Genomic DNA, 20,948 nt, shown 5'->3' on the forward strand with positions numbered 1-20,948 from the left:
GGAGGGCTGAGTCTGTCCTATCAGTAAGAAACACCCATCACAGCCTTGCTCGCTTGCCTTGGCTATTCAGTACACCCCACCTGGTCCCAAAACCAGAGGACCCAGGTGACACACTTTAACACCGACTGCTTTTCCCCTTTCTGCAAGCCAAACTACGGTATTTAGGTGTCCGTTCCCATCGCCCCGAGGACAGAGCCTGGCACCCCAGCTGAACCCCGATGCCATTAGGGCCGATGGCTTTGCACATCCCAAACACCTCTAGACTCAATTGCTTTGTCACTGATACACAAATCCTCCTACCACTGCTAAACACGCTCCAGCCCAGCAAACCACTGTCCTGCTGTTCCTCCGGACTTGGGATGATGTCCCCAAAGGAGGGGGAGACCTGCAGCCCCGCTCCTCCTGCTGCCACCCCCTCCCCTGCTCTGCACCACGGGTTGGGGGTCCTGCACGGCATTAAGGCATCCGAGAGACTTATTTCTAACCAGGCTCCCTGTGGAGCTAATCCAGCCTGGGCCACAGACTGAGAAAGGCAAAAAACCACATGTGCAGGATTGAAAAAGAGACCCTGACAGCAGAGTCAGGCTCCCTGCCATCCCATGGCTACCAGCCATTGCTGAGGACGCCGCTGCCCCGGGAACAGGCTGTGGGACCTGTATGCAATGCTGGGCTGTGAAGAAGGAGGCCTCGAAGGAGGAGAGCTGGCCCCAATATTGGGGAGCTGCTGCTTTTCCCAGCCTGGACCCCTGGACAGGACCTGCTCCCTCCAGGCCAGGTGAAGCAGCGGGAGCAGAGAGGGGGCAATGCCCGGGGCGGGGGGGGAGCTGCGGGACCCTCCTAAGGGGACCTGGGACTCAGGAAAAAGGGGAGAGGATGTCCCGGGAGGAGTGGGATATCAGGGAGGACCCCACAGACCTCCGAGGAGATGGAAGGAGGCGGCCTGTATAGGCAGAGCTGCCGGGGCTGCTTTGGGGAGGTGGAGAGCAGCGCAGCCCCCCGTACCCCCCCCCCCCTTGCCACGGCTGCCATCCCGCCGGGTGGGGGTGTGTGTGGGGGTGCGAAGGGGCATCCCCATCCCCAGGGGAAAGAGCTGTGCGAAGCATCCCCCCCCCCCGCACCCCCTCCCCGTCCCCATTCCCCCGCCCGCCCCTTTCCCCGCCGCGTACCGCCCCCCCGGGGCCGGCCCGGCCCGCTCCAGCCCCTTCCCTTCCTTCCCCTTCCCTTCCCTTCCCCTTCCCTTCCCCTTCCCCTTCCGCACCGCAGCGCTGCCTGCCGGGACGCGTAGTCCCGCGGCCCCGCACCGCTGCCGGCCCCCGCCAAGGTCCGGTCCCGCTCCGCGCTCCCCCCGCTCCGCTCCCCGGCCCCGGCCCCGGTCCCCGCTCCGCTCCGCGCTCCCTCCCCGCTCCGCTCCGCGCCCCGGCCCCGCTCCGCGCTCCCCCCCCCTCCGCTCCGCCTGTTGCTCCGCTCCCTCTCCCGGCTCTGCCTGTTGCTCCCGGCCCGGCTCCGCGCCCCGCTGCCCGCCCGGTCCCGCGGGGAGGTGGGGAGGGCGGGGGGGGAGCGACCCGTGGAGGGGAGTGCTCAGCTCCGGTGGGAAACGCCGGTATGAGCACGGCGCAGGGACGGGATGAGCCGCTCGGTAATCCCGCCGGGGCAGGCAGAGCCCGGCTGCCTGCACTCGGTTGCCTGTACCCGGCTGCCTGCACCCCGCTGCCGGTCCCCGGCATCCTGGAGCCCCGGGTTTGCTCTTTTGTCTTTAAAGTGGACAATGTCCCCGGGAGCCGGGGGTGGGAGATGCGGGGCTGGCAGAGACCCCACCGGCAAACAGCGCTGGGGCGGCGCCGGGAGCTGCGGGGTCCTGCGGGGTTTGGGGTCTTCGAAAGTATCCGTGGGCTTCCCAAGCGGGGCGGTGGGTGGTGGGGTGTGTCATGCCCGTGCCTCGCAGCACCGCTTTGAAACTGGGGTTTAAAGTCCACCCAGGAACACAACTCAGTGGCAGAGAAAGGGTTTGAGCCCTGCACCCTGTCCCTGGCCCACCAGTGTCCCCATCCGCGGGACAGAGGCATCACCCGTGTGGTTTGGGTACACGGGTCCCTGTTTGGGGGCAAGTTGGGGTTCAGGATGGGCGTTGCGGGCGGGAGAGGAGGGGATGGTGTGGACCACTCTGGAGCACCCGGAGCTCTCCTCCCTCCCAGCCTTTGCCTTGGCTCAGCCCCTGCGCCGCAGCAGCCTGGCTCCCCGGCTCTGCCCCGTGCTCTGCGCCAGCTGCCCGGGGCTGTCACCTCAACCCGCTCCCCGCAGGACCCCCTTTCTGCCCGGTGTTGCCCTCCGGCCCCCACGAAGCCCCAGCAAGCAATGGAGGGAGATCTCGCCCTGCAGCTCCGCATCTTTGACCTCAACTGCTGGTGAGTCCAGAGTTTGCCAGGGCTGCACAGGTGGGGACAGGGACACCCGCACCGGGAGAGGGGTCCCACCTTGGTGTCACATTTATGTCCCCTTCTTTTTGGGGACGCACTGCTCTCCCAGCCCCAAAGGGTCGTGAGGTGCTCGGCTGAGCAGTGCCCCATGTCCCCTCCGTGCCTTCTCCCCCAGAAAAGGGCCTCCCATTCGCACCCCAACCAGCTGCCTCAATTTTGCAGGCAGGAAAAGCTGTCCCCAAACAGCTTCCCTGCACATTCCTCTTGTCCCCATGTCCCCACATGGCCCTTTCCCCCTCCCATCTCCCCCAGTCTGCATCCTGCCCATACCAGTTCTGGGTCCTGGTGTGCCCCGACAGACCCCATCACCCTGTCCCCCCCAAGTTGTGACCATCACCGCTATGCGGCAGGGCCATCCGCTACCTGAGCAAGCGGCGGCAGGAGCGCGTCCAGCTCATCGGGGACATGCTGCGCCGGGAGCGCTTTGACCTGGTGCTTCTCCAGGAGGTGAGGGCAGCCTGTGAGCTGAGCGTGTCCGTTCTCAGCCCATGAGCCGAGTACGCCTGTTCTCAGCCCGTGAGAGGAGCGTGCCCGTTCTCAGCCCATGAGATGAGTGCGCCCATTCTCAGCCCATCCCGCTGTTCTCCAGGTGTGGAGCGAGCAGGACTACAGCGACCTGAAGGCGAAGCTGGGAGGTTGCTACCCCTTCTCCCATTATTTCCGCAGGTGAGAGGGGCCTGGCCGCCCCCCCCCCTCCCTGGGGCTGTCCATGGGGCGGTGACAGGGCTGTGCCGCATCCTCAGTGTTTGCCACATGGAGAGACTGGTGTGGGTGCTGCAGGTCACCTCTGTCACCGTGGGAGACTCCACGCCTGGAGAGTGGGATGCTCATGGGAGCATACTGGGACCAGGCATCCGGGAAGCCCCCTTGGCTCAGGGCTGGGGGGAGGCAGAGTTGGGGGGGACCATGTTTCCTAACTGTGCTTTTCCCCTCCTGCAGCGGGGTGATCGGCAGTGGCCTCTGCGTCTTCTCCAGGTTCCCCATCCTGGACACCCTCCTCTACCAGTACTCGCTGAACGGGTACCCCTACATGGTGAGTGGGGCGAGGGGCACACAGCACCGCGGTGCCTGGCCCCATGGAGCCTGAGCGGTCCCGACCTGCTCCCCTTCCCCTCCGGCAGCTCCAGCACGGGGACTGGTTCTGCGGCAAGTCCGTCGGCCTCGTCGTCGTTAAGATCTCCGGGATTGTCTTCAATGTCTATGTCACCCATGTGAGCACCCTGGGGAAGGACCTGGCACTGGGGGGGTGATGATGGGGAGGAGAGGGACAAGTGGCCGTACCCCTCCTTTGCTGTCCCCTTGCTTTAACCGTTGCTCTGCACCGTCTCTCCTGGGACTATGCACTGATTTAATTAAATATTGCTCTGGAGGGGGGCTGGGGAGGGGACAGGGACCCATGACCTGGCTGTGCAATGGGGTGAGCATCCCACGCCGTCCCCAGGGGAGGTGAGATGAAGACAGAGGGGTTGGCCAGACCCCAAAGGGACCGTCTAGAGGGGCTGGGTGGGTTTGCAGGAAGCCTTGGAGCTGGGCAGGTGCCGGCATGGGGGTCACAGCCGCTTTACCCCCCGCCTCTCGCCAGCTGCATGCTGAGTACTGCCGGGAGAAGGATGCCTACCTGCCCCACCGCCTGGTGCAGGCCTGGGAGCTGGCGCAGTTCATTCGGTGAGCAGCCGTGGCGTGTCCCACGGGGTCCCCCCACCGCAGGTCTCTGGGACGTGCGCGGTCACCCCTGCCCCTGGGGCTTGCACTATTGAGAGCTCCTAGTTGCACCAGTCCCAGTCAGGAGTAAGGCTGGGGAGCAACTGGGGAGGGTCCCAGTTACCCCAGTCCAGTGCAGGGCAGGGTGGGGAAGGGGGTTAGCCATCCCCATCCCCGCAGACACACCTCGAAGGCGGCTGATGTGGTGCTGCTGGGAGGGGACCTGAACATGCACCCCGAAGACGTGGGCATCCGGCTGCTGCGCGGCTGGACGGGGTTGCGGGATGCCTTTGCCGAGGCCACGCGCTTTGAGGTGAGCGGTGGGGGGTAAAGCGGGGTCCCGGGGCACACCGAGAGCCCCCCACCCACCCAGGCGCTTGCTCTCAGGGCTGCGAGGACGGCTGCACCCTCATCCCCAACAACTGCTTCACCGCCAAGACAGAGCTGCTGCCCTTCCCGCTGGGCATCCGCATCGACTACGTCCTCTACAAGGTAATGGGGGGCCCTCAGCCACCGGCTGTGGGTGGCAGCGGGGGGAGGCACCCGCGTGACCCCCCTCTCCCCTCTCCCAGGCCATCTCCAGCTTCACGGTGAAGTGTGAAGAGCTGAAGACCACCACGGGGACAGCCCCGGGCATGGACATCCCCTTCTCGGACCATGAAGCCGTGATGGCAACGCTGCACATCCGGAGGCAGGGACAGGCTGCGGGTGCCACCCTCGGCACAGCTGGTGAGGTGGGGGGGTGCTGCTGGGGTCCCCCGTGTGCAGGGGTGGGGAGGGACTGGTGGATGGACAGATGGATGAAGATGGAGTTTTTGGGGATATTTCCCCTTGCTTAGGGCATCCCTTGGGGTCCTGCTTGTGGAGGGGAGTGGACAGGGCAGAGCAGTGGGGATGGGGAGAAAAAGGGGTATGGAGGGGTCCCACCCCACCCTGCTCAGCCACCCCTGTCCCCCCCGCAGAGCCGATGCTGGCCGACGTGGTGACGGAGGCACGGACGGAGGTGGGCGTGGGGCTGCGGGCAGCGCAGCAGCAACGCTACTCCACGGGCAGGATGGCCGTGCTGGCCCTGCTGCTGCTGCTGCTGCAGGCAGCGGCCGCGCTGGGCACGCTGGCAGGGCTGGCCGCCGGGCAGCCCTTCCCCAAGCTCTCTTTCTCCCTGCTGGCCTTCCTCGCCATCGGCGTCCTCCTCCTCGCCACCGGCCTCCACCTCTTCCACACCATCGAGGTGAAGATGCTGCAGGGCACCGAGGAGCAGATGCGGATGGCGCTGCGGGCGCTGCAGGAGCGTCCCAGCGATGGCTGAGCTGGGGCCGTGGGTGTCCCATGATGTCCCCCCCGGATCCATCCTGGCCCTTTTCAGTCCCTTTTTCTAGTTGACTTCTAGTTTTAGGTGAGCAGCGCTGTGGCTGGCTCGGTAGCGCGGGTTCGACAGCCGCCTCTCTGGGTGGAATTCAGATTTTTGGGGCAGATTCGTCATGTTGACCCCTGTGGGAACCACGACGGAGGCGGGTTTTAATTGCTGGTTTTTTTAATACACCCTTTCTACCTGGAGGGACCCGCTGGCGTGGGTGGGAGGCTCAGCCTCCCCTTGCCTGGGGTGGCCTCAGGGGCTCCCAGTGAAAGCTGGTGACTGCTCCGGCAACCAGATTTGACTCATATAGAAAATAAAGGTGGTATTTTAGCCCTTGGCGCCAGGTCGGGGAGGCTTTATTCGAAGGGAGGGGGGGGTTGCAGCAGGATAAGAGGGCTGGTGCAAACAAAAGGCAGATGGGAGGGTTTGGGGAGGCACTGAAGGCAAGACGAGGGCTGAATGTGGGGGAGATATTGCCAACAGAGGAGCCCGCGCCTGGGACCCCCCCGTGCCCAACATGGCTGGGGCTGCTGTAAGCACCATTTGGCCATCGAGGCAACCCTGCAACAACCAGGGACCCGAGAAAGGTTGGAGAGGTCTGTGCAAAGGCCAGTTCAGCATTGCTAAGCAGGAGAAACCCCAAAGGGGCAAGGAGGACACGGACGCCGGCATCCCTTGTCCTCAGTGTCACACAGTGCCAGCCCTGGGCACAGTCCCCTCGGGGAGCTGCTGGACAAAAAGCCCCTTCCCTGGGCCTGGGGTCTTGCGGGGGGTTTCTGATCATGGTTTCCTGCAGCAGCTGGGGAGAGCGTGGATGTGGCACCCAAAAGCAGTGATGCAGAGTGGCAGGATCAGCCCAGTCTGTCTGTCACTGGCCCCACTCGTAGAGCTAGATGTCCCAGGCTGAGGTGGATGTCCTGAGTTAGGATGGATGTCCCCGGTGGGATGGATGTCCCAGGCTAGGATGGATGTCCTGGGTTAGGATGGATGTCCCAGGGTGGCTTCTATGGACTGGTCCTGATGCTGCCCCTCCACATTTGGCATCTCCACTGTGAACTGCCTGTGGTGGCCGCAGTCTCATCCTCGCTGCCGGGAGCGAAGCCCTTTGGTGCCCGGGGCATGGGGCTGGCTGGGTAGCGATGGACCGACCTCTTCAGTAGCCAGTGGTGCAGCTCAAGCATGAGGGGCTCTGCCAGACAAAACATTTTCGATGCTCCAGCCAAGCCTCTGGGAAGTGGTCCCTCGAAGGGTGACGGCTGTGGGACCTCCTGTGCTGGATGAGACCCCGCTTCCCTGTGGGGCTTCTCCTGTAGCAAACCCCAGGCAGAGCCGCTGCAGCCCCCGTGTTTTGTAGCCTCCTGCAAATCTCATTTTCAAGCAAGCACAAGGCAAAGGCAATCCAGCCAAGCGCGGGGACGCCCTCTCGGCACCCCAAAAGCCAGGGTGCTCCTCGGTGTCTCCCTACACAGGCGTCCACCAGCAGGTCTGGCCCCTCCACGGCAGGCTTTGGCAAGCAGGGAGCTGGATTCGCCACGACAGCTGCCTCTGCCTGCGGGCAGCTCAGGCATCACCACCTTCAGAGGCAGCTCAGGGTGATGCTCAGCCGGGGGACACACACCGCTCAGTCCCCCCCTGGGGAGGAGCCGGTGGGTCCTGGGGCCACAGGGATCAGGCCCGCAGCTCGCTGAGCCGCTTCTCCTCCTGGATGTGGATGAGGACGTTGCGCTTGTTCACCACTTCCAGCAGCTGCACCAGGATCTCCTGCTCGGCCACACGCTCCTCGGGCGTCTTCAGGGATTCTGGGGGAGCAGGGGGCTGGAGCAGGGCTGGGTGGGCCACAGCCCCGGCCCCGCTCCCCCCGCCGTGCACAGGGTCACCCCCCCGGCACATGCCAGTACTCACCCTCCCTGTTCATGTAGCACCGGAGCTTCTGGTCGAGCTGCCACTGCTGCTCCTCCAGCTTCAGCTCCTGCACCCTGTGGGGAGGGAGGGGGGGGTGCTGGGTGCTGGGCTCAGGGGGGGGCTAGGGTGAGCTGAGCCCCCATGCTGACTGGGAGGTATCCCCCCCCCCAAGCCTTACGCAATCATGAGGTCTGACTCCTCGGACATCAGGCTGTTCTTCTTCTGGACCAGGTACAGCAGCTGGTTCATCCACTGCGTCTTCTGGTCGGCTGGGGTGCCTACAGGGCAGGGGGGTTTATGAGTGGGGCACAGACCCCCCCCGGTCACAGGGGTCACGGTGCTCCATCCACCCTGGCCTTACCACCCTCATCCCGGAGTAACTTCTCCAGCTTGATGCCCTGCTGCTCCAGCTCCCGGAATGTCACCTCGATCTCCTCCAGCCGCCTCTGGATGGCCTGCGAGGGAAGGGCAGTGCTCGCCTGTGGGCCGGCATCTCCCGGCATGCAGCCACCAGCAGTGGGATGGAGGGGACGGGGGATGGCGCTGGGCTGGGGACCCGGCTTTCCCCCGTGGGGCTACCTGGGCTTTGCAGAACCGCTTCATCTGGGCTTCCCTGGCCCGGCGGGTCAGCGTGCGCTTCCAGGTGGAGTATTTCTCCTCTTCGCCCAGGTCCAGGCACTGTGAAGGGATGGTGGCCCAGGCGGGGGGGTCAGTCCCTGCGCCGGGCACCTCCTGCCCTGGCAGCCACGGCAGAGCTGGACCCAACACCTCTGTGAGAGGCGACACCGGCAAGAGCCCCAGCCACCGCCGCTCGGGGAAAGCACTCACCAAATCTGCCGTGATGCCAAGGTCTGTGCCTTCCTCCTCCTCCTCCTTCTCCTCTTCCTCTTCCTCGCTGTCACTCTCCTCCAAAGCTGCCCCAAGGAAAGAGCCATTTTGGGCCGGTGCCTCATGAGCGAGATGTGGGGCACGGCAGGGTACCGGAGGGTCCCAGAGTCCTGCTTGGCCAGAGACTCCAGCTTGCAGCCACCTACCTTCCTCCACAGCCATTTCCTCCTCCTTCTCCCAGGTGCCTTGTCCCTGCCACAGGGCAGGGAGGGCCTCGGGTGCTGCTTGGAGCCGCAGACGAGCCGGCTTCGGCGGCGGCTCGGGCTCTGCTTCACTGGTGAGGTTCAGCGTGGACAGCTTGAGCTTCTCTAGTGGTGTGAGGACGATCTTCCTCCTGCCCCCGGTCTCCTCACCCTCCTCTGCTGCCCCTTGGGGCTCCGCTCTGGGACCTTCCTCCTCCCTCGCATCCCCCCCGGGCTGTGCCGGCAGCTCCTGCTTCTCCACGTCACCAGCATCCTCCGCATCCTCTGCTGCCCCAGGCTCTCCCCCTGGCTGTGGGGCTGCTGGTGGGGGCTGTGGGGGACCGGGTACCCCCTCCTTGGGGGACACACATGGGCTCCCAGCATCCGAGGGCAGGCGGGCAGCGGCAGCATCCTAGGGCAGAGCCAGCAGCAGAGGGGTGATGCAGCGTGGGGCCGTGCCTGAGCATCCCCCCTCCACCTTCTGCCCTTCCTCCATCATCTACGGGGATTTATGGTGACTTACCCCATCGGGCAGGGCCAGGGGCTCATCCTGGGGTAGGTCCATGCCGGGTGGATTGGGGTAGTGAAGCGAGCAGTAAAAGTGACCTGGGTGGGGGGGACCCAAACCCATGTGACAACCTGCAAGGTGGAGAAGCCTTGCCCCCAGCATCCCCTCTCCCCAAAACCGCCCTCACCGTCCTCCTCGTTGAAGGCGTAGTCGCCCAGGCGCAGGGTGGCCCCGCACCGCCGACACTGGAAGCAGCCGCGATGGAAGAAGCGTCCCTCGGCACTGGCTCGCTCCAGGATGTAGACACGGCGGCCGCAGAAGTAGCAAGCGTCGCTGCTCTCCCCGCGGGCCGGCGGCTGCAGGGGAAGAGGACAGGCTGGGGTGGCACCGGGGTGCTGGCATCCACCCTGTCCTGGGGCTTTGCTGGCAGCCCAGGGGGTTCAGGGAGGGGGGGAGGCTTTTCCCCTCTTGCAGAGGTGGGTCTGGGTGCTCGGGACGGGTTTGCTGGCACCGGCAAGGGAGCGGCAAGTCTTGGCTCCGGAAAACCAGTTGGGTCAGGAAACAGGCAGGGAGGAGCTGGAAGCCCGTGGGCGTTCGCTTGCACAGCCCCGGTCCCAGCCCTTGGCTCGGCCCCACCAGGCGCCGGTGCCCCTCAAGCGCCCACCCGCCCACAGCTGGACTCCCCCACCCTGGGGTGACACGAGGACCGACCTGCCCTGGGTCCGTCGTGGCAGTTTGTGGTGGCTCGCGGGGACTGTCCAGAATGTCTCCATCCAGCCCTGTGTCCAGCTACGAGCAACCCAAGGGGAGGGTGAGCCCCCCACTCTGCCCCCGTGTCGGCTGCACCCTGGCAGAGCATCCCTCGAGACACTCAGGGTAGACCCACCTCGGTGTCCCTGCGGCTCCTCTTGGCCTCGGCATCCTTCTGGGTACCGTCCTGCAAATGCAAAGGGGGCGGCTAGGATGGGGAGGGGGGCATGGTTTTGGGGTGGCACGAGGGTCTGGGTGGGCGTCCCTCACCTGGGCACGCTTGTGTGTCAGGTTCCAGCTCTTCTGCAGCTTGCTGAGGAAGAGGATGGCCCCTCGTGTGCCGCGGGGAGACAGTGGCTTCTTGCTGACCTCCTCCACCTCTGCACAGAGGGGACACGGCCATGCTGGTGGGACCCACCCTACAAAGGGAGGGGCACCCACCCAGCCCCGATGGATAACCCCCCCCCCCACCAAATCCCGTACCTGGAGAGGTCTTGAAAGCTTCATAAAACTGGCTGAGGTAGGTGATGAGCCCCAGGCGGTCGGGCTCTGCCATGGTGGCCATCTCGGCGCTGGAGAGGACGGGCTGGATGCCCAGCTCCTGCTCTGCCATGTCCAGCATCATCTGGTGGGTCCGGATGGGATCCTGGGCGTCCATGGAGTCAAAGTCCCTGCAGGGAGACACGGGTGCTGTCAGGGTGGGCTCCGCAGGGTGGGTTGTCCCGGGGGGGGTCCTGGGCACTCACACCAGGTCGGGGCGGAAGCGATGGATGAGGGCGCAGAGGGCCAAGCCGCTGGTCCAGGAGGTGGTGAAGTCGGTCACTGCCACGCCGTGGTACCCGGCCGTGCTGGCCTGGCACCAGCTCAGCAATTCTTCGTAGGCGTCTCCAGAGACCGCTGGGAAGGCAGCACACATGTCCCCATCCCAAAGAGGCAGGGACACCCCCCCAGCCAGCTCCCTCCCCAGCATCAGTGTTTTAGTGGGGAAGGGGTCCCATGGGAGTGAAGTGAGACCCCCCCCATGCAACCACCCCCCGCAAGGCTCAACAAATGGGTTGATAAAGCATCCATCAATATTTCATGGCTCAGCATCAGTGCGGGCCAGAATGAGGGGGACAACCCCCCCCCAAAGGCAGCTGGGGGGGCTGTGTCCCCACAGGGCCATGGGCAGAGGGAACGGAAACCAGTGGTGCCACTGGGATGGAAACACAGCCGCTGCTGGGAGGACCACGGCAGCCAGCTGGACACCAGCCAGGGCTCGAGAAAAGAAGGATGGGGATGAAAATCAGGGCAGGAGCTACTCTGGCATGGGCTGCCAGGAGGAACGGGGAGTCCTGGCGCCAGGGGGACCGGGGCAGGACTGGCTTCTCCTACCGGTGCTGAGCCGGTTGTCACTCTTCCTCTTGTGGTCCACCTCCACCATGCCCACGAGGTAGAGGTCCCGGACCTGCCGATGGGGACATGCCGGTGGCAGGTCACCACCTGCACAGAGCCAGCAGCACCATGCAGGGAGCTTGCTGCAGCAAGGGAGACACGTGGACCCCCCCCTGCACCTCCCCGGAACCACCCGCATCCACAACGGGCAATGCATTAAATGCCCTGGGGACCAACAGCTTCAGCCTCACACCCTTTGGGGACAGGAGACCGTGCAAACTGGTGTCACCCTGACCGCTGGGGAGGCTGGGCTGGATGGCTGCCCCATGGCAGGACCTGGCCGGGTACCTGGCTGGCTTTGATGGCCTGCAGGTTGATGTTGGGGTAGCGCGTGGCTGGGTCGATGCTGTACTGGCTGATGTTCTTGTTGGTGTTGTCCGGGGAGGTCTGCGAGAGGTGCTGGTAGATGCTCTCCCTGGGTACAAGGGACAGAGCTGGGCTCAGTGCCACCATCCTCGCCCGCTCTGGAACCAGCCCAGCGGGACGGGGACACTCACCTCTCGGCCAGCACCTCCAGCGGAGGTGTCCCGGCCGCCCACCGCCGCACCATCCACGCCGCGTCGAAGGCGGCGAGGAAGCCCCTGGCCACGCCGGTGCCCAGCGGCCAGAAGGGCTGCAAAGGCAAAGGCAGAGAGAGATGGAGCCGGAGCCGCACAGCCGGTCGGGGCGGCTGGGAGGAGGCTGGGAGCTGCCGGGCTTGGCCGGGGATGAAAGTGGGGAGCGGCGGCAGGACGCGCAGGGAGAGGATGGGTGGCTGTCTCCTCCCCGGCTGGTATGGCTGCGTCTGGGGAGGAGCTGGGCTGCTCCTCTGCCTTGAAACCACGCCAGATCTCCAGTGGGGCTGGGGAAGGGGATAACCCCACCAAAGCATCCTGCTACTGGGACTTGGGGAGCCTGCTCCCGGGGATGGGGTGCACCGGGCAGCTGGGGCGAGAAGCGCTTTGGGAGGGGGAACGTATTGCAACCAACGCATCTTGCAGGGAGAGGGGAAACTGAGGCACATAGTGGTGCTGCAAGGGGGACCCTCACCTCCACCAGGCAGTCGCCCACCAGCCCGAGGAGCAGACGGGCCCCGTTGTGCTCCCGCACCAGCGCCGCGTTCTCTGAACGTGTCATGCAGGTGAAGTCGAACATGTCGACATCCGGCAGGTCCCGGTGGTTGAGGGCAAACTCCAGTTCGGGCAGGCGGTAGTTGGTGGAGAAGTTGGCAGCTTCTTTGGCATAGCTGAGGAGGGCGTCCCGGTTCACGTTCTCCGGGGACAGGAGGCTCTCGATGTCTGCTTTGTCCTGTGGGGATGGGGTGAAGCTGGTTGGGATGCGGGAGGAGGTGTTTGCCCCCCAGCCTGGGTGCAGCCAGCTCTGGGGTGAAGCCATGCCAGTGGTCTTGGGGCTGTGAGCCCCCCAAAAGGATTTTTCCCCTGGCACAGGCAACGGCTGCTGAAGCCCCCACCATCCCAGGGGCACACGGTCAAACCAGCACCTATGATTTGCATCCCACCCTCCAGCCTTTCAGCCACCCATTGCTATGGGATCCCAGGGCCGGATCCTGCCCTCCTCACCTGGAGGATGACCCCCTTCTTGAGCAGGCTCTGCTTCTTGGCCGTCATGACGAAATAGTGAGTGTCGTCCTTGTAGTAGACGATGTTTTCCAGGTCGATGCCTGGAGATGGGGAAGGGGCTGAGCTGAGCCACGGGGCAGAGCCAGGGCCACAGGGAGCCCCTGCACTGGGTTCAGCCACCAAATGTCCCCTGCAATGGGGTACCGTGTGGGGACATACATCCCATCACAGAGGGGACATCCTGGGGCTGACCCTCCAGCTGCACCAAGAGGGGAGAGGGACCCCCAGCACCCCCCATGCCGGGGCCAGGACCACCGACCCGTTTTGTTGTAGAGGTTTTGGAAGAACTTCTGGTTGTAGATTCGAGCCACGCCGCTGATCTCGGCCACCTCCACCTCAGCCCGGCTGTGGCGGTTGATGAAGTTGGTGGTGATGCCGATGGCCAGCTTCCCCCGCGTCTCCTTCCGCTTGAATCCTGCGGGATGGGAGAGGTGTGAGCCCCCACCCAGCCCCCCATACCAATCCCGGGGGTGCAGGGACCCACTGCTGTCACCTTCGGGGACAAATTTGCCGCCACCAGCTGAGATGAGGACGTCGAACTCATAGTGGCTGAGGGGAGAGGAGCCGGGCTGCAGCACAGCACGCCAGCCGCCTGCGGGGAGAGGGACAGTCACGAGCATGCTGGGTCTCAGCTGGGACCTGCTCCGGGGAGGGGGAGAGGCTTGCATCTCATCCCCCCACCCCCAGAAAGGCATGCCCCAGGCTAGCGGAGGGACTGGGGGGCTCAGAGCGGCCACCCGCAGGCCCGTCCTTGTCCCCAGGGATGCCACCCACCCCGCAGTGATACCTTACCCTGTCTGCCCACCTTGCCCATGGGGGGGACAAGGCCCTTGAACTGCACGTTGATGTGCACCTCCACCCCCAGGAGCAGAGCCACCTTCAGCAGGATCAGCTGGAGCTGCCGGATACCTGGGAGAGGGGACACTCAGGGCTGCACCCCCCCATTCCTGGGCTCCCCACAGTGAGGGGACCCCGGGGGTGCAGAAGTTAGTCCCCCCCCCAAAACTCACTGATGTGGTCCAGCGTGCCGGTGCAGAAGCGCCCATAAAACTTCTTGGCACCCAGCGCCCGCAGGTCGTGGATGGTGAAGGGCCAGAGGTGCAGGACGTTGTTGCGGGAGAAGGAGTCCCGCTTCTCCAGCAGCACCACGCGGGCACCCAGCAGCGCCAGTTCGATGGCCACCCGCAGCCCGCAGGGGCCGGCCCCCACCACCAGGCACTGCGAAGGGGATGGGTGGTGTGAAGGGGACGGGCACCCCCCCAAAAACGGGGGTTTGGGTGAACCTCCAGGGAGCTCAGCACTGCCACAAGCAGCACCTCTTCCTTTCTCTGGGTCAGGATCTGGCCCTCCCCACTATTTCCCTTTTCTCCTGGGCTGCAAGTACTGCTTCTCCCTGCAAAGTCGGGGGCCTTCTGGGGTGCCCCCCCAGCCTCCTCACCTGCCTGAACCTTGCCTTTGCATGTGGCAATGGCAGCAATTAAAGCGCTCGGTGAGATAAGGCGTGCACGTCTCCTGCCTGCTGCGGCCCGGGAACGGGGAGATTTCACCAGCAACAGGCTCAAAACCAGGACTCGGGTTTGATCTCCTGCCAGCCCCTGTGCAGGGCTGGGGGGACGATGGGGCACCAGCAGTGGGGACAAAACCTCTGGGACAAGGGGACAGAAATAGGGTCCCCAAGCCCCAGGGGGAAATCCTACCCCAGCAGGCTCCTGTCCCCCAGAAAGGGCTCCGCAGGTCCTTCTGCCCCTTTGCAGCCCCCCATGGGATGTTCCCAGCAAGGAGCAGCCGGGAGGAGGAAGGACGCCGCTGGCTGGGTGGCACCGAGGTGGCATCACGCCATGAGGAGGGGAGTGGCACTAATTAACATCCTGTCCCATTAAACTCCATCAACCTCCTGCCCAGCACATTCCACATCCTCCTGGGGTGGGGGCCAGGGTGCCCCAAGGGATGCTCTCACCCCCGGGACAAGGATGCAGGGCACGGAGGGACCCAAACCCCACGCTCCATGTCCCCGGTACCTTGGTGCTGGCACAGGCTGTGCCCTGGTCGTAGTCCTTGTGCCCGGCTTTCTTATCCAGCTTGCTCCACAGGGCCTTGGCACTCCAGTAGTTGAGGGCAGCCTTGAGGCCATGGTAGAGCTGCAGCCCGCTGCCCTGCAGCCCCAGCTGCTGGCACAGCTCCCCGAAGCAGCCCAGCACCTCCCGGCACTCTCCGGCACGCAGGAATCTCTCGAAGATGGCATGGGCCGGGTTGCCCGGCTCATCGGCCGGCACACTCATCCTGCTTCACCCAGCAGCCTGGTGAGGGACGGCAGAGAGATGTGTGGCGGAGGGACTCTCCAGGACCCCCACCCTCAAACCCACCCAATACCAGACCTGGTGTCTCGGCACGAGGTTTCCCAGCCAGGGGTGCCGTTGGGTGATGGTGCTACCAAAATCGGGGTCCTTTGCAGCAGCGGCTGGCGGAGCCTCCCCCGGGCGCTGCACCCAGCGAGCCACGGTGTCACCCTGCTGCGGTGACGTCAGGGGAGGGGACGGAGAGGGCCGCGGTGGCAGCAAACGGCTTCCTCCATACAGTCTGTACCTGCAGCAGCCGAGAGCAGAGCGAAGCGTTTTGGAGCAAAGATGCCACTTCCTTCCTCTTCACCCTCAGCCTCGCTGGGGGAGGGATGAGGAGAGGCGTCCCAGCCACAGGGACAAACCACAGTTCCCCCAAAAACCAGCAAGACCCAGCCCTGGGGGCAGGAGGGAGCAGGATTGGACCCATCCCACCAGCCTGGTTTTTGCAACAGGAGTGGGGTGACTTTCCCCCCCACCTCCGCCTCTGCCACCCCCGGAGCGGGGCGGAAGCAGATTAGCACAGAGGAAACACTGGTGGGGAAATGAGAGAAAAGCTAAACCACCGTACGAACGGCCCCGTCATACCAGGGAACCCGTGGGCGGAGGGGTGCAGCACATTCCCCTGTAGGCACCCCAACCCCCCCCCACCCCTGGCATCTCGCAGGGGACCAGCACTCCTTGCATCCACCTCCCACTCCTGGCACCGTCCCCCCAGCACCATCCCATGCCACCCTCTGTCTTGCCAGCCCGAGCACGAAGCACAAAGCTTTGCCCTTTCCAGCCGTTGTCACCAAGCGCGGGGCTGAAAAAGCCTCCCCCAGCCTGGCAAAGCAGCTGGCGGAGACGCGGCACTGCCAAGGAGGAACCGGTGAAAAGGCTCGGTAAACTGGAGCGCTCCTACCTTTGAACCATCGCTCTTTGCCCTCTCGCCGCTTGGCGTTACCGGTGGGCACGCGGCAGCACCCCGAAGCCCCCAGTAGGATGCCAGAGGGGGAAGGACACCAAGTCCGAGCCAAGCCGCCCTCGATTGGGCAGGGGAAAGGAGGAGTTTAAGTTTTGGGCTCGAAAGCCCAAATTCTAGCTGGGTTTCAAGTTCAGTCTCGCTCCAGCAGCTTCCAGACACCCGCGTGTGCTTTGCAAGGCCAGCTGGAGCCACAGAGGATGCAAAGCACTTCTGCAGGTCACCTTCCCTCCCCAGCATCACAGCCAGGAAATCCCGGCATTTTAACCTTTTCCTTCCTAGGCAGACCCAAGGATAAAGCATCCAGCTGGGCTGGGAGCAGGAGCTGGCACCCACTGGTCCCCACAGTAACAGCATGGGGACAGAAGACACGACCACTGCATTTGTGGCAGGGCTGTGAGACCCGGGGACAGATTTCTGCTTTTCCCCTGAGCGCTGCCAGCCCTCTGGCCCTGCCAGCGGGACAGAATGAGGAGCCTGGGGAAACTGAGGCAGCGCTGCAAACCTCACCGGAGAGTGCGGGCATGCTGTCCCACCGGCCACCCACCCTCCTCCCATGGGAGGCTGCCCAGGCAGCCGTGCTGGCTGGCCGGGCTCCAGTGCCCTGTGCTGCCTGGGCACGGTGGGTTTTCCCCCGGGGAGCTCACGTTTCGGCACTGGCACCTGCCAAGGCCACCACGCAGCAGCCCCAGGGCGATGGGGCCAAGGCAGGTGCCTGGGCTGAGAGCACGCACTCCAGCATCACCAGCCCCTGGCTCCAAACAAAAACCATCTCAAGGCTTCAATTCCCACTGGACACGATGCCGGGGGGAGCATGCTGTCTGGGAAAGCTTTCCAGCCCCAGCGCTTTGGCAGGGAGGGTCGGAGGAGACAGAACAACAAGCCTTGTGTTACACCAAGTTTCCTACGGAAACGATGCTGGTGCCGGCACGCTGCGTCCCATTTGGCGCTCTCAAATCCCCCCCCCAACAATTGGAAGCAAGGACAGAAACCCCGATGGATACTCAGTTCCTGCAGGTTTGATGAAAATAAACAGCTTTCAGCCCACAAAGGCCGGTGCCAGCGAAGGAGGGCACAGGGCTGAACCAGGCTGCCTCCGGTTCTGCTCTTCCCATGAACACCTTTTGCATTTCTTCCCTTAAAACTGCTCCCGCAAGCTGCACGGAAGAGGGGGGGGGGGTTGGAGCCAGCCCTGACTCAGCTCATGATGTCTCTGGTTGGGGTGGCTGCGGACATGCCTACAGGAACATCGCCCAGGACCGGCACATGCGGAGCATCCCTGGAGCAGGGACAGCCTATCCCGCTTTGCAAGTCGGGGTCTCCCCCCTGCGCTTGCACGGAGAGAAGAAGCCCCTTGGGAAATGGTGGGGGGAGCTGGCCCGGGGGTGCTGGGCCGCTGGCGAGCTCACGTGTCTCCCAGGCACGTGGAAATGGGGTGGGAAAGGACACGGCTCCATACGGAGCTAATGAAAGCCGGGAGGATTTCCAGCAGCAGCAGCAGATCCCCTTCCAGCTGAGCCTCTCGCCTCGCCATTGCGCCGGCTCCCAGCACAGACCAGGCTGCTCCAGGTTTGGGATCCAGCCTGGAGGCCCCCGGGCCAGGCTGCTGAGCTGGGCTGGACCCCAGGAATGTCCTTCCAGCAACCTTGGGGATGGCCCCAAGGCCGGTGGGCAGGGTGGAGGGTTTCTTATGGCTGTCCAACAGCTTGGCCGAAGATCCTGCTTTTTGACTGCTGCCTGAGCTGGGCTGGTGCCGGGAAGGGGCGAAGGCAGCGGGTGCTGCTCTTGCCGGCGTTATTGTGCTCAGCAGAAACATCCCAGGCGTGGGACCGGGCAGGGAGATCGCCTTGGCCGACCCTATGGAAACCTGCCCTAATTTGGCTGGGTTTTAATCCTTGGAGGGAAGGGAAGAATCGCTGTCGGCTCCTCTGGTTTGAGCCGGGGATGTGGGTGCATGGGCACGCCCTGGCTGAGCCCCCCCCCTTAGCAAGCCCCCAGCGTGGAGCTGTGGGGAGAAGGGCTAAGGAGAGGGGACAAACCTGCCACCAGCACTAGCGAGGGCAGAGGCTGGCAGCTGCAGGGACGGGGTGTTGCGGTGGAGGGGGTTCCCTTTCAAGGGTGCATAAACCCCCCTGGAAAGCACATGCCAAAATCCCCCCTCAGAGGTGCAGGACCCAGCCTTGGCTCCTGCAGCTGCCGACAGCAGAAGTGGGGACAACTCCAGGGCATTTTGGTGTTGCCCTTTGCAGGGGGTCCACAAGCCACAGCTTGGCCCAGGGAGCCCTGGGCAGAGGTGACATTTGGGGTTGGGGGGAGCAAACCTGCTCCCCCTATTTTGGCTGCTCAGCTTTGCCCCCCCTGCCCAGCACCAGCCCCACGGAGGGAGCTGCCCCTTGCAGCCTAATTTCGGTGCAAGGGGAAGTCTGCTCACAGCCAGGCTTTGCATCCCGCATCCTTTTCCTCCTCTCCCACTTCTTCTTCGCCCCAGCTACAGTCATCCCCGCAGGGTCAGCAGGAGACGTGTCTTGGGGTACGGTGGTGAACACCAGGTTTGGTTACCCAGATGTACCGGGGCCTTCATCCACCCCAGGCACAGGGGCTGGGGAACGTGCGCCCCCGACTTCAGCCCTGGGATGGGGTACAGCCCTGAACCCCCAGCTGGGGCTCACTCCTGGGGGCTCATGGAGCATCCCTCCCCCTGCACTGGGCGGAAGGGTTGCAATGGGGGAAAGGCGCTTAGCAAAGCTCTCTCTTCCCACCCCATCCCACTTGGCACTGGGAGCACTGGTGGTACTGGGAACCGAGTCGAGGAGGAGGAGCAGGGTCTGCTCTCTTTTCCCTTTGTCCCGGAGGGAGCAGAGCCCAGGGGCTGGAGGGAAAAAGCAGCGAGGACAGGGTGGGGGGACCCCGCTGCCCCCCGGGAGAGGCTTTGGGGAGGGGGCAGCCGGAGACAAAGCGCTATCCCGCCTCCGAGCATCCCCACTCGGCATCCCGGGGACACGCAGGACACGGGCACGGCGGGGTTGAGCGTCCCCCCCCAGCACCCCAAAATCACCCCTCGGTTTTGGCAACACCCCCCCCCCCCAATCCCCAGCTTGTGCGGCAGGGCGGGGCCCGGAGCGATGCTCTCCGCGGGCGGAGGGGACCGGCCGGCGGGATGCTGTCCGCCCCCCCCCCGCTCCTTCCCCGCATCCGAGCGGAGAGACACGGGGGTGGGGGAGGCAGCAGAGCCCTGACACCCCCCCCCCCCACCACCCCCAGGGATGCTCTGCCCATCCCCACCCCCCAACTCACCTCCAGAGCCTCTCGGAGGGGGAAACTGAGGCACAGCCCCGGGGGTGGGGAGGGGCTCTCGGCTGCTTGCAGCCGGGTGAGGACGAGGAGGAAACGGGCTCCGGCTTCGCAAGCAGCTGCCGGCTGGTCCGGCCTTCCCCTCCCCTCTCCTCGTCCCTTCTCCCCTCCCCTCCCTTCCCCCACGGCCGGGGGGACCCAGGCGTCCCAGCTGCTGGAAGGCGGTACTGGGAGCAGCCCAGCTCCTGCCCGGGGAGGGGGGCAGCCCCCGGGAAGCTCCCAGCTTTGTGCTGCTGCAAATGTTGCCGCAATTGGGTTTTTTTTGTAGTGCTGGAGGCTGAACTCGTCGTCGTCCCCCCCACCCCCACCCGCGAGTGGCAGCCCTGCCCTTCCCCACGCCGCGGGACGGGGGGGGGGGGGATGCACAGCGCAACCCCGGCTGGGTTTTTTTTTTAATTTTGGGGTGAGAAACCGCTCTTTTTGCAAAGCAAAAGAAAAGATTCGGGTGATGAAACTAAACCGCTTCGCTTTCCGCCCCGGCTCTGGCCGCTGCACCGTACTTCCCCCCGCAGCCAGAAATAGAGGCCAGGAGGGAGCTGCGGGCGGAGGGGGGGGGGACCCGCTCAGTGCCAGACCCGGACCCCAACCAGTGTCCCAGACCACCACAGCCCTCGTGGAAACTTTTGGGATGATGTTTCCACCTGGGTCCCCCAGGTGAGAATGGTCCCAGTGGGGTGAAGGTACCTTGGGGCAGAGGATGGAGCCGCCGGGGTCACCGATGATCGCTCCTGGCCGGGTGCTTTTTGGGGTTTTTCTGGCCGCGGTGTCCTCGGGGTGCTGCTGGCCGCTTGCCATGTGCCGGGGCAGGCGTCATGGCGAAGGGGCTCGCGGGCCGGTGACGCACAGGGACAACCTGCCACGAGGCTGGGGACGGTGACTCAAGGACACGGGGCGAGCCGGCGTACGGGGTGGGGGTTACGTCGACGGCCGCCCGTGAGTCACCCGTGGCACTGCCGGCGGCCACGGCGAGTGGGGCCGGCCAGCCCAGCACCTCCATCCCTCCTTTCCGTGGCCCCCTCGGGCCTCTTCCTGGGGGTCCTGGTGCAGGACCCCCCACCACAGCCTCCCTCCCGGCTCAGCCGGGGCGCTTTGAGCCCACCAGCCCCCTGCAAAGCTGCTGGGTGTGAGCATAGCAGAGCCCACCCGTGTTTTGGGGCTGTGAGAGGCCAGGGCGGACACGGAAACGGGGCGTCTGCGTCAAACCAGGCGATTTTCCCAGGCGCCGGAGCGGTCGGAAACAGCTCCCTCTGTTTGTGAGCCTTTTGTGGTGCCATGGGAAAGTCTGAACACTGACCTGCTCCTTCCAGCCCCAGCTTTGTCCCCCGGGCAGCAGCAAATGAGCATTAGATCTTAATTACAACTCCCCAGGCAGCAGGGACCGAGGACGTGCTGTGGTGGAAGGTGCCTGGCCAGCACAGTGGGACATGGCTCTAATGCAAACCCGCTGGCTGTGGGCAGCCCGGTCTCTGTCCCCAGCACAGGGAG

At 64.8% G+C, this 20,948-nt stretch overlaps 2 protein-coding genes across 6 annotated transcripts; one reads left to right on the top strand and one right to left on the bottom strand.

Moving 5' to 3' along the window:
• Positions 1 to 1,250: 1,250 nt before the first annotated feature.
• On the top strand, positions 1,251 to 5,865 carry SMPD2 (sphingomyelin phosphodiesterase 2). Of its 3 annotated transcripts, XM_052814821.1 has the most exons (11): positions 1,251 to 1,321; positions 2,299 to 2,402; positions 2,825 to 2,921; positions 3,064 to 3,140; positions 3,414 to 3,507; positions 3,596 to 3,685; positions 4,057 to 4,139; positions 4,356 to 4,488; positions 4,563 to 4,667; positions 4,748 to 4,904; positions 5,138 to 5,865. In XM_052814821.1, the coding sequence occupies exons 2-11, from the start codon at positions 2,353 to 2,355 to the stop codon at positions 5,479 to 5,481; spliced, it is 1,230 nt and encodes a 409-aa protein (XP_052670781.1). In that variant the 5' UTR covers positions 1,251 to 1,321; positions 2,299 to 2,352; the 3' UTR covers positions 5,482 to 5,865. The 3 variants fall into 3 exon arrangements, with proteins under 3 accessions (XP_052670781.1, XP_052670783.1, XP_052670782.1); XM_052814822.1 differs by lacking the exon at positions 1,251 to 1,321 and having other exon boundaries at positions 2,308 to 2,402; positions 2,774 to 2,921; XM_052814823.1 differs by lacking the exons at positions 2,825 to 2,921; positions 3,064 to 3,140.
• A 3-nt stretch (positions 5,866 to 5,868) lies between these two features.
• On the bottom strand, positions 5,869 to 19,591 carry MICAL1 (microtubule associated monooxygenase, calponin and LIM domain containing 1). Of its 3 annotated transcripts, XM_052814810.1 has the most exons (26): positions 19,407 to 19,591; positions 15,188 to 15,395; positions 14,831 to 15,109; positions 13,823 to 14,030; positions 13,605 to 13,721; positions 13,306 to 13,404; positions 13,072 to 13,227; positions 12,753 to 12,853; positions 12,223 to 12,480; positions 11,691 to 11,806; positions 11,482 to 11,608; positions 11,134 to 11,206; positions 10,506 to 10,656; positions 10,243 to 10,430; positions 10,030 to 10,139; positions 9,896 to 9,946; positions 9,721 to 9,798; positions 9,197 to 9,365; positions 9,025 to 9,107; positions 8,466 to 8,913; positions 8,260 to 8,345; positions 8,011 to 8,109; positions 7,793 to 7,886; positions 7,610 to 7,709; positions 7,432 to 7,505; positions 5,869 to 7,328 (listed from the first exon to the last, which is right to left on the bottom strand). In XM_052814810.1, exons 3-26 carry the CDS (start codon positions 15,089 to 15,091, stop codon positions 7,198 to 7,200), a joined length of 3,378 nt encoding a protein of 1,125 aa, XP_052670770.1. In that variant the 5' UTR covers positions 15,092 to 15,109; positions 15,188 to 15,395; positions 19,407 to 19,591; the 3' UTR covers positions 5,869 to 7,197. The 3 variants fall into 3 exon arrangements, with proteins under 3 accessions (XP_052670770.1, XP_052670772.1, XP_052670771.1); XM_052814812.1 differs by lacking the exon at positions 12,753 to 12,853 and having other exon boundaries at positions 13,618 to 13,721; XM_052814811.1 differs by lacking the exon at positions 9,721 to 9,798.
• Positions 19,592 to 20,948: the final 1,357 nt, after the last annotated feature.

The sequence above is a fragment of the Harpia harpyja genome, chromosome 19, assembly GCF_026419915.1.
Source record: "Harpia harpyja isolate bHarHar1 chromosome 19, bHarHar1 primary haplotype, whole genome shotgun sequence".
NCBI classification, from domain to species: Eukaryota; Metazoa; Chordata; class Aves; order Accipitriformes; family Accipitridae; genus Harpia; species Harpia harpyja.

Excerpts from the sequence above, each read along its gene's own strand:
- SMPD2 (XM_052814821.1), top strand. The coding sequence starts at position 2,353 with ATGGAGGGAGATCTCGCCCTGCAGCTCCGCATCTTTGACCTCAACTGC. Across the intron at positions 2,922-3,063 it reads ACCTGGTGCTTCTCCAGGAG|GTGTGGAGCGAGCAGGACTA; the intron begins GTGAGGGCAGCC and ends GCTGTTCTCCAG. Across the intron at positions 3,686-4,056 it reads TCAATGTCTATGTCACCCAT|CTGCATGCTGAGTACTGCCG; the intron begins GTGAGCACCCTG and ends GCCTCTCGCCAG.
- MICAL1 (XM_052814810.1), bottom strand. The coding sequence starts at position 15,091 with ATGAGTGTGCCGGCCGATGAGCCGGGCAACCCGGCCCATGCCATCTTC. Across the intron at positions 14,031-14,830 it reads CAGCCTGTGCCAGCACCAAG|TGCCTGGTGGTGGGGGCCGG; the intron begins GTACCGGGGACA and ends TCCCCTTCGCAG. Across the intron at positions 10,140-10,242 it reads AGCTTTCAAGACCTCTCCAG|AGGTGGAGGAGGTCAGCAAG; the intron begins GTACGGGATTTG and ends CCCTCTGTGCAG.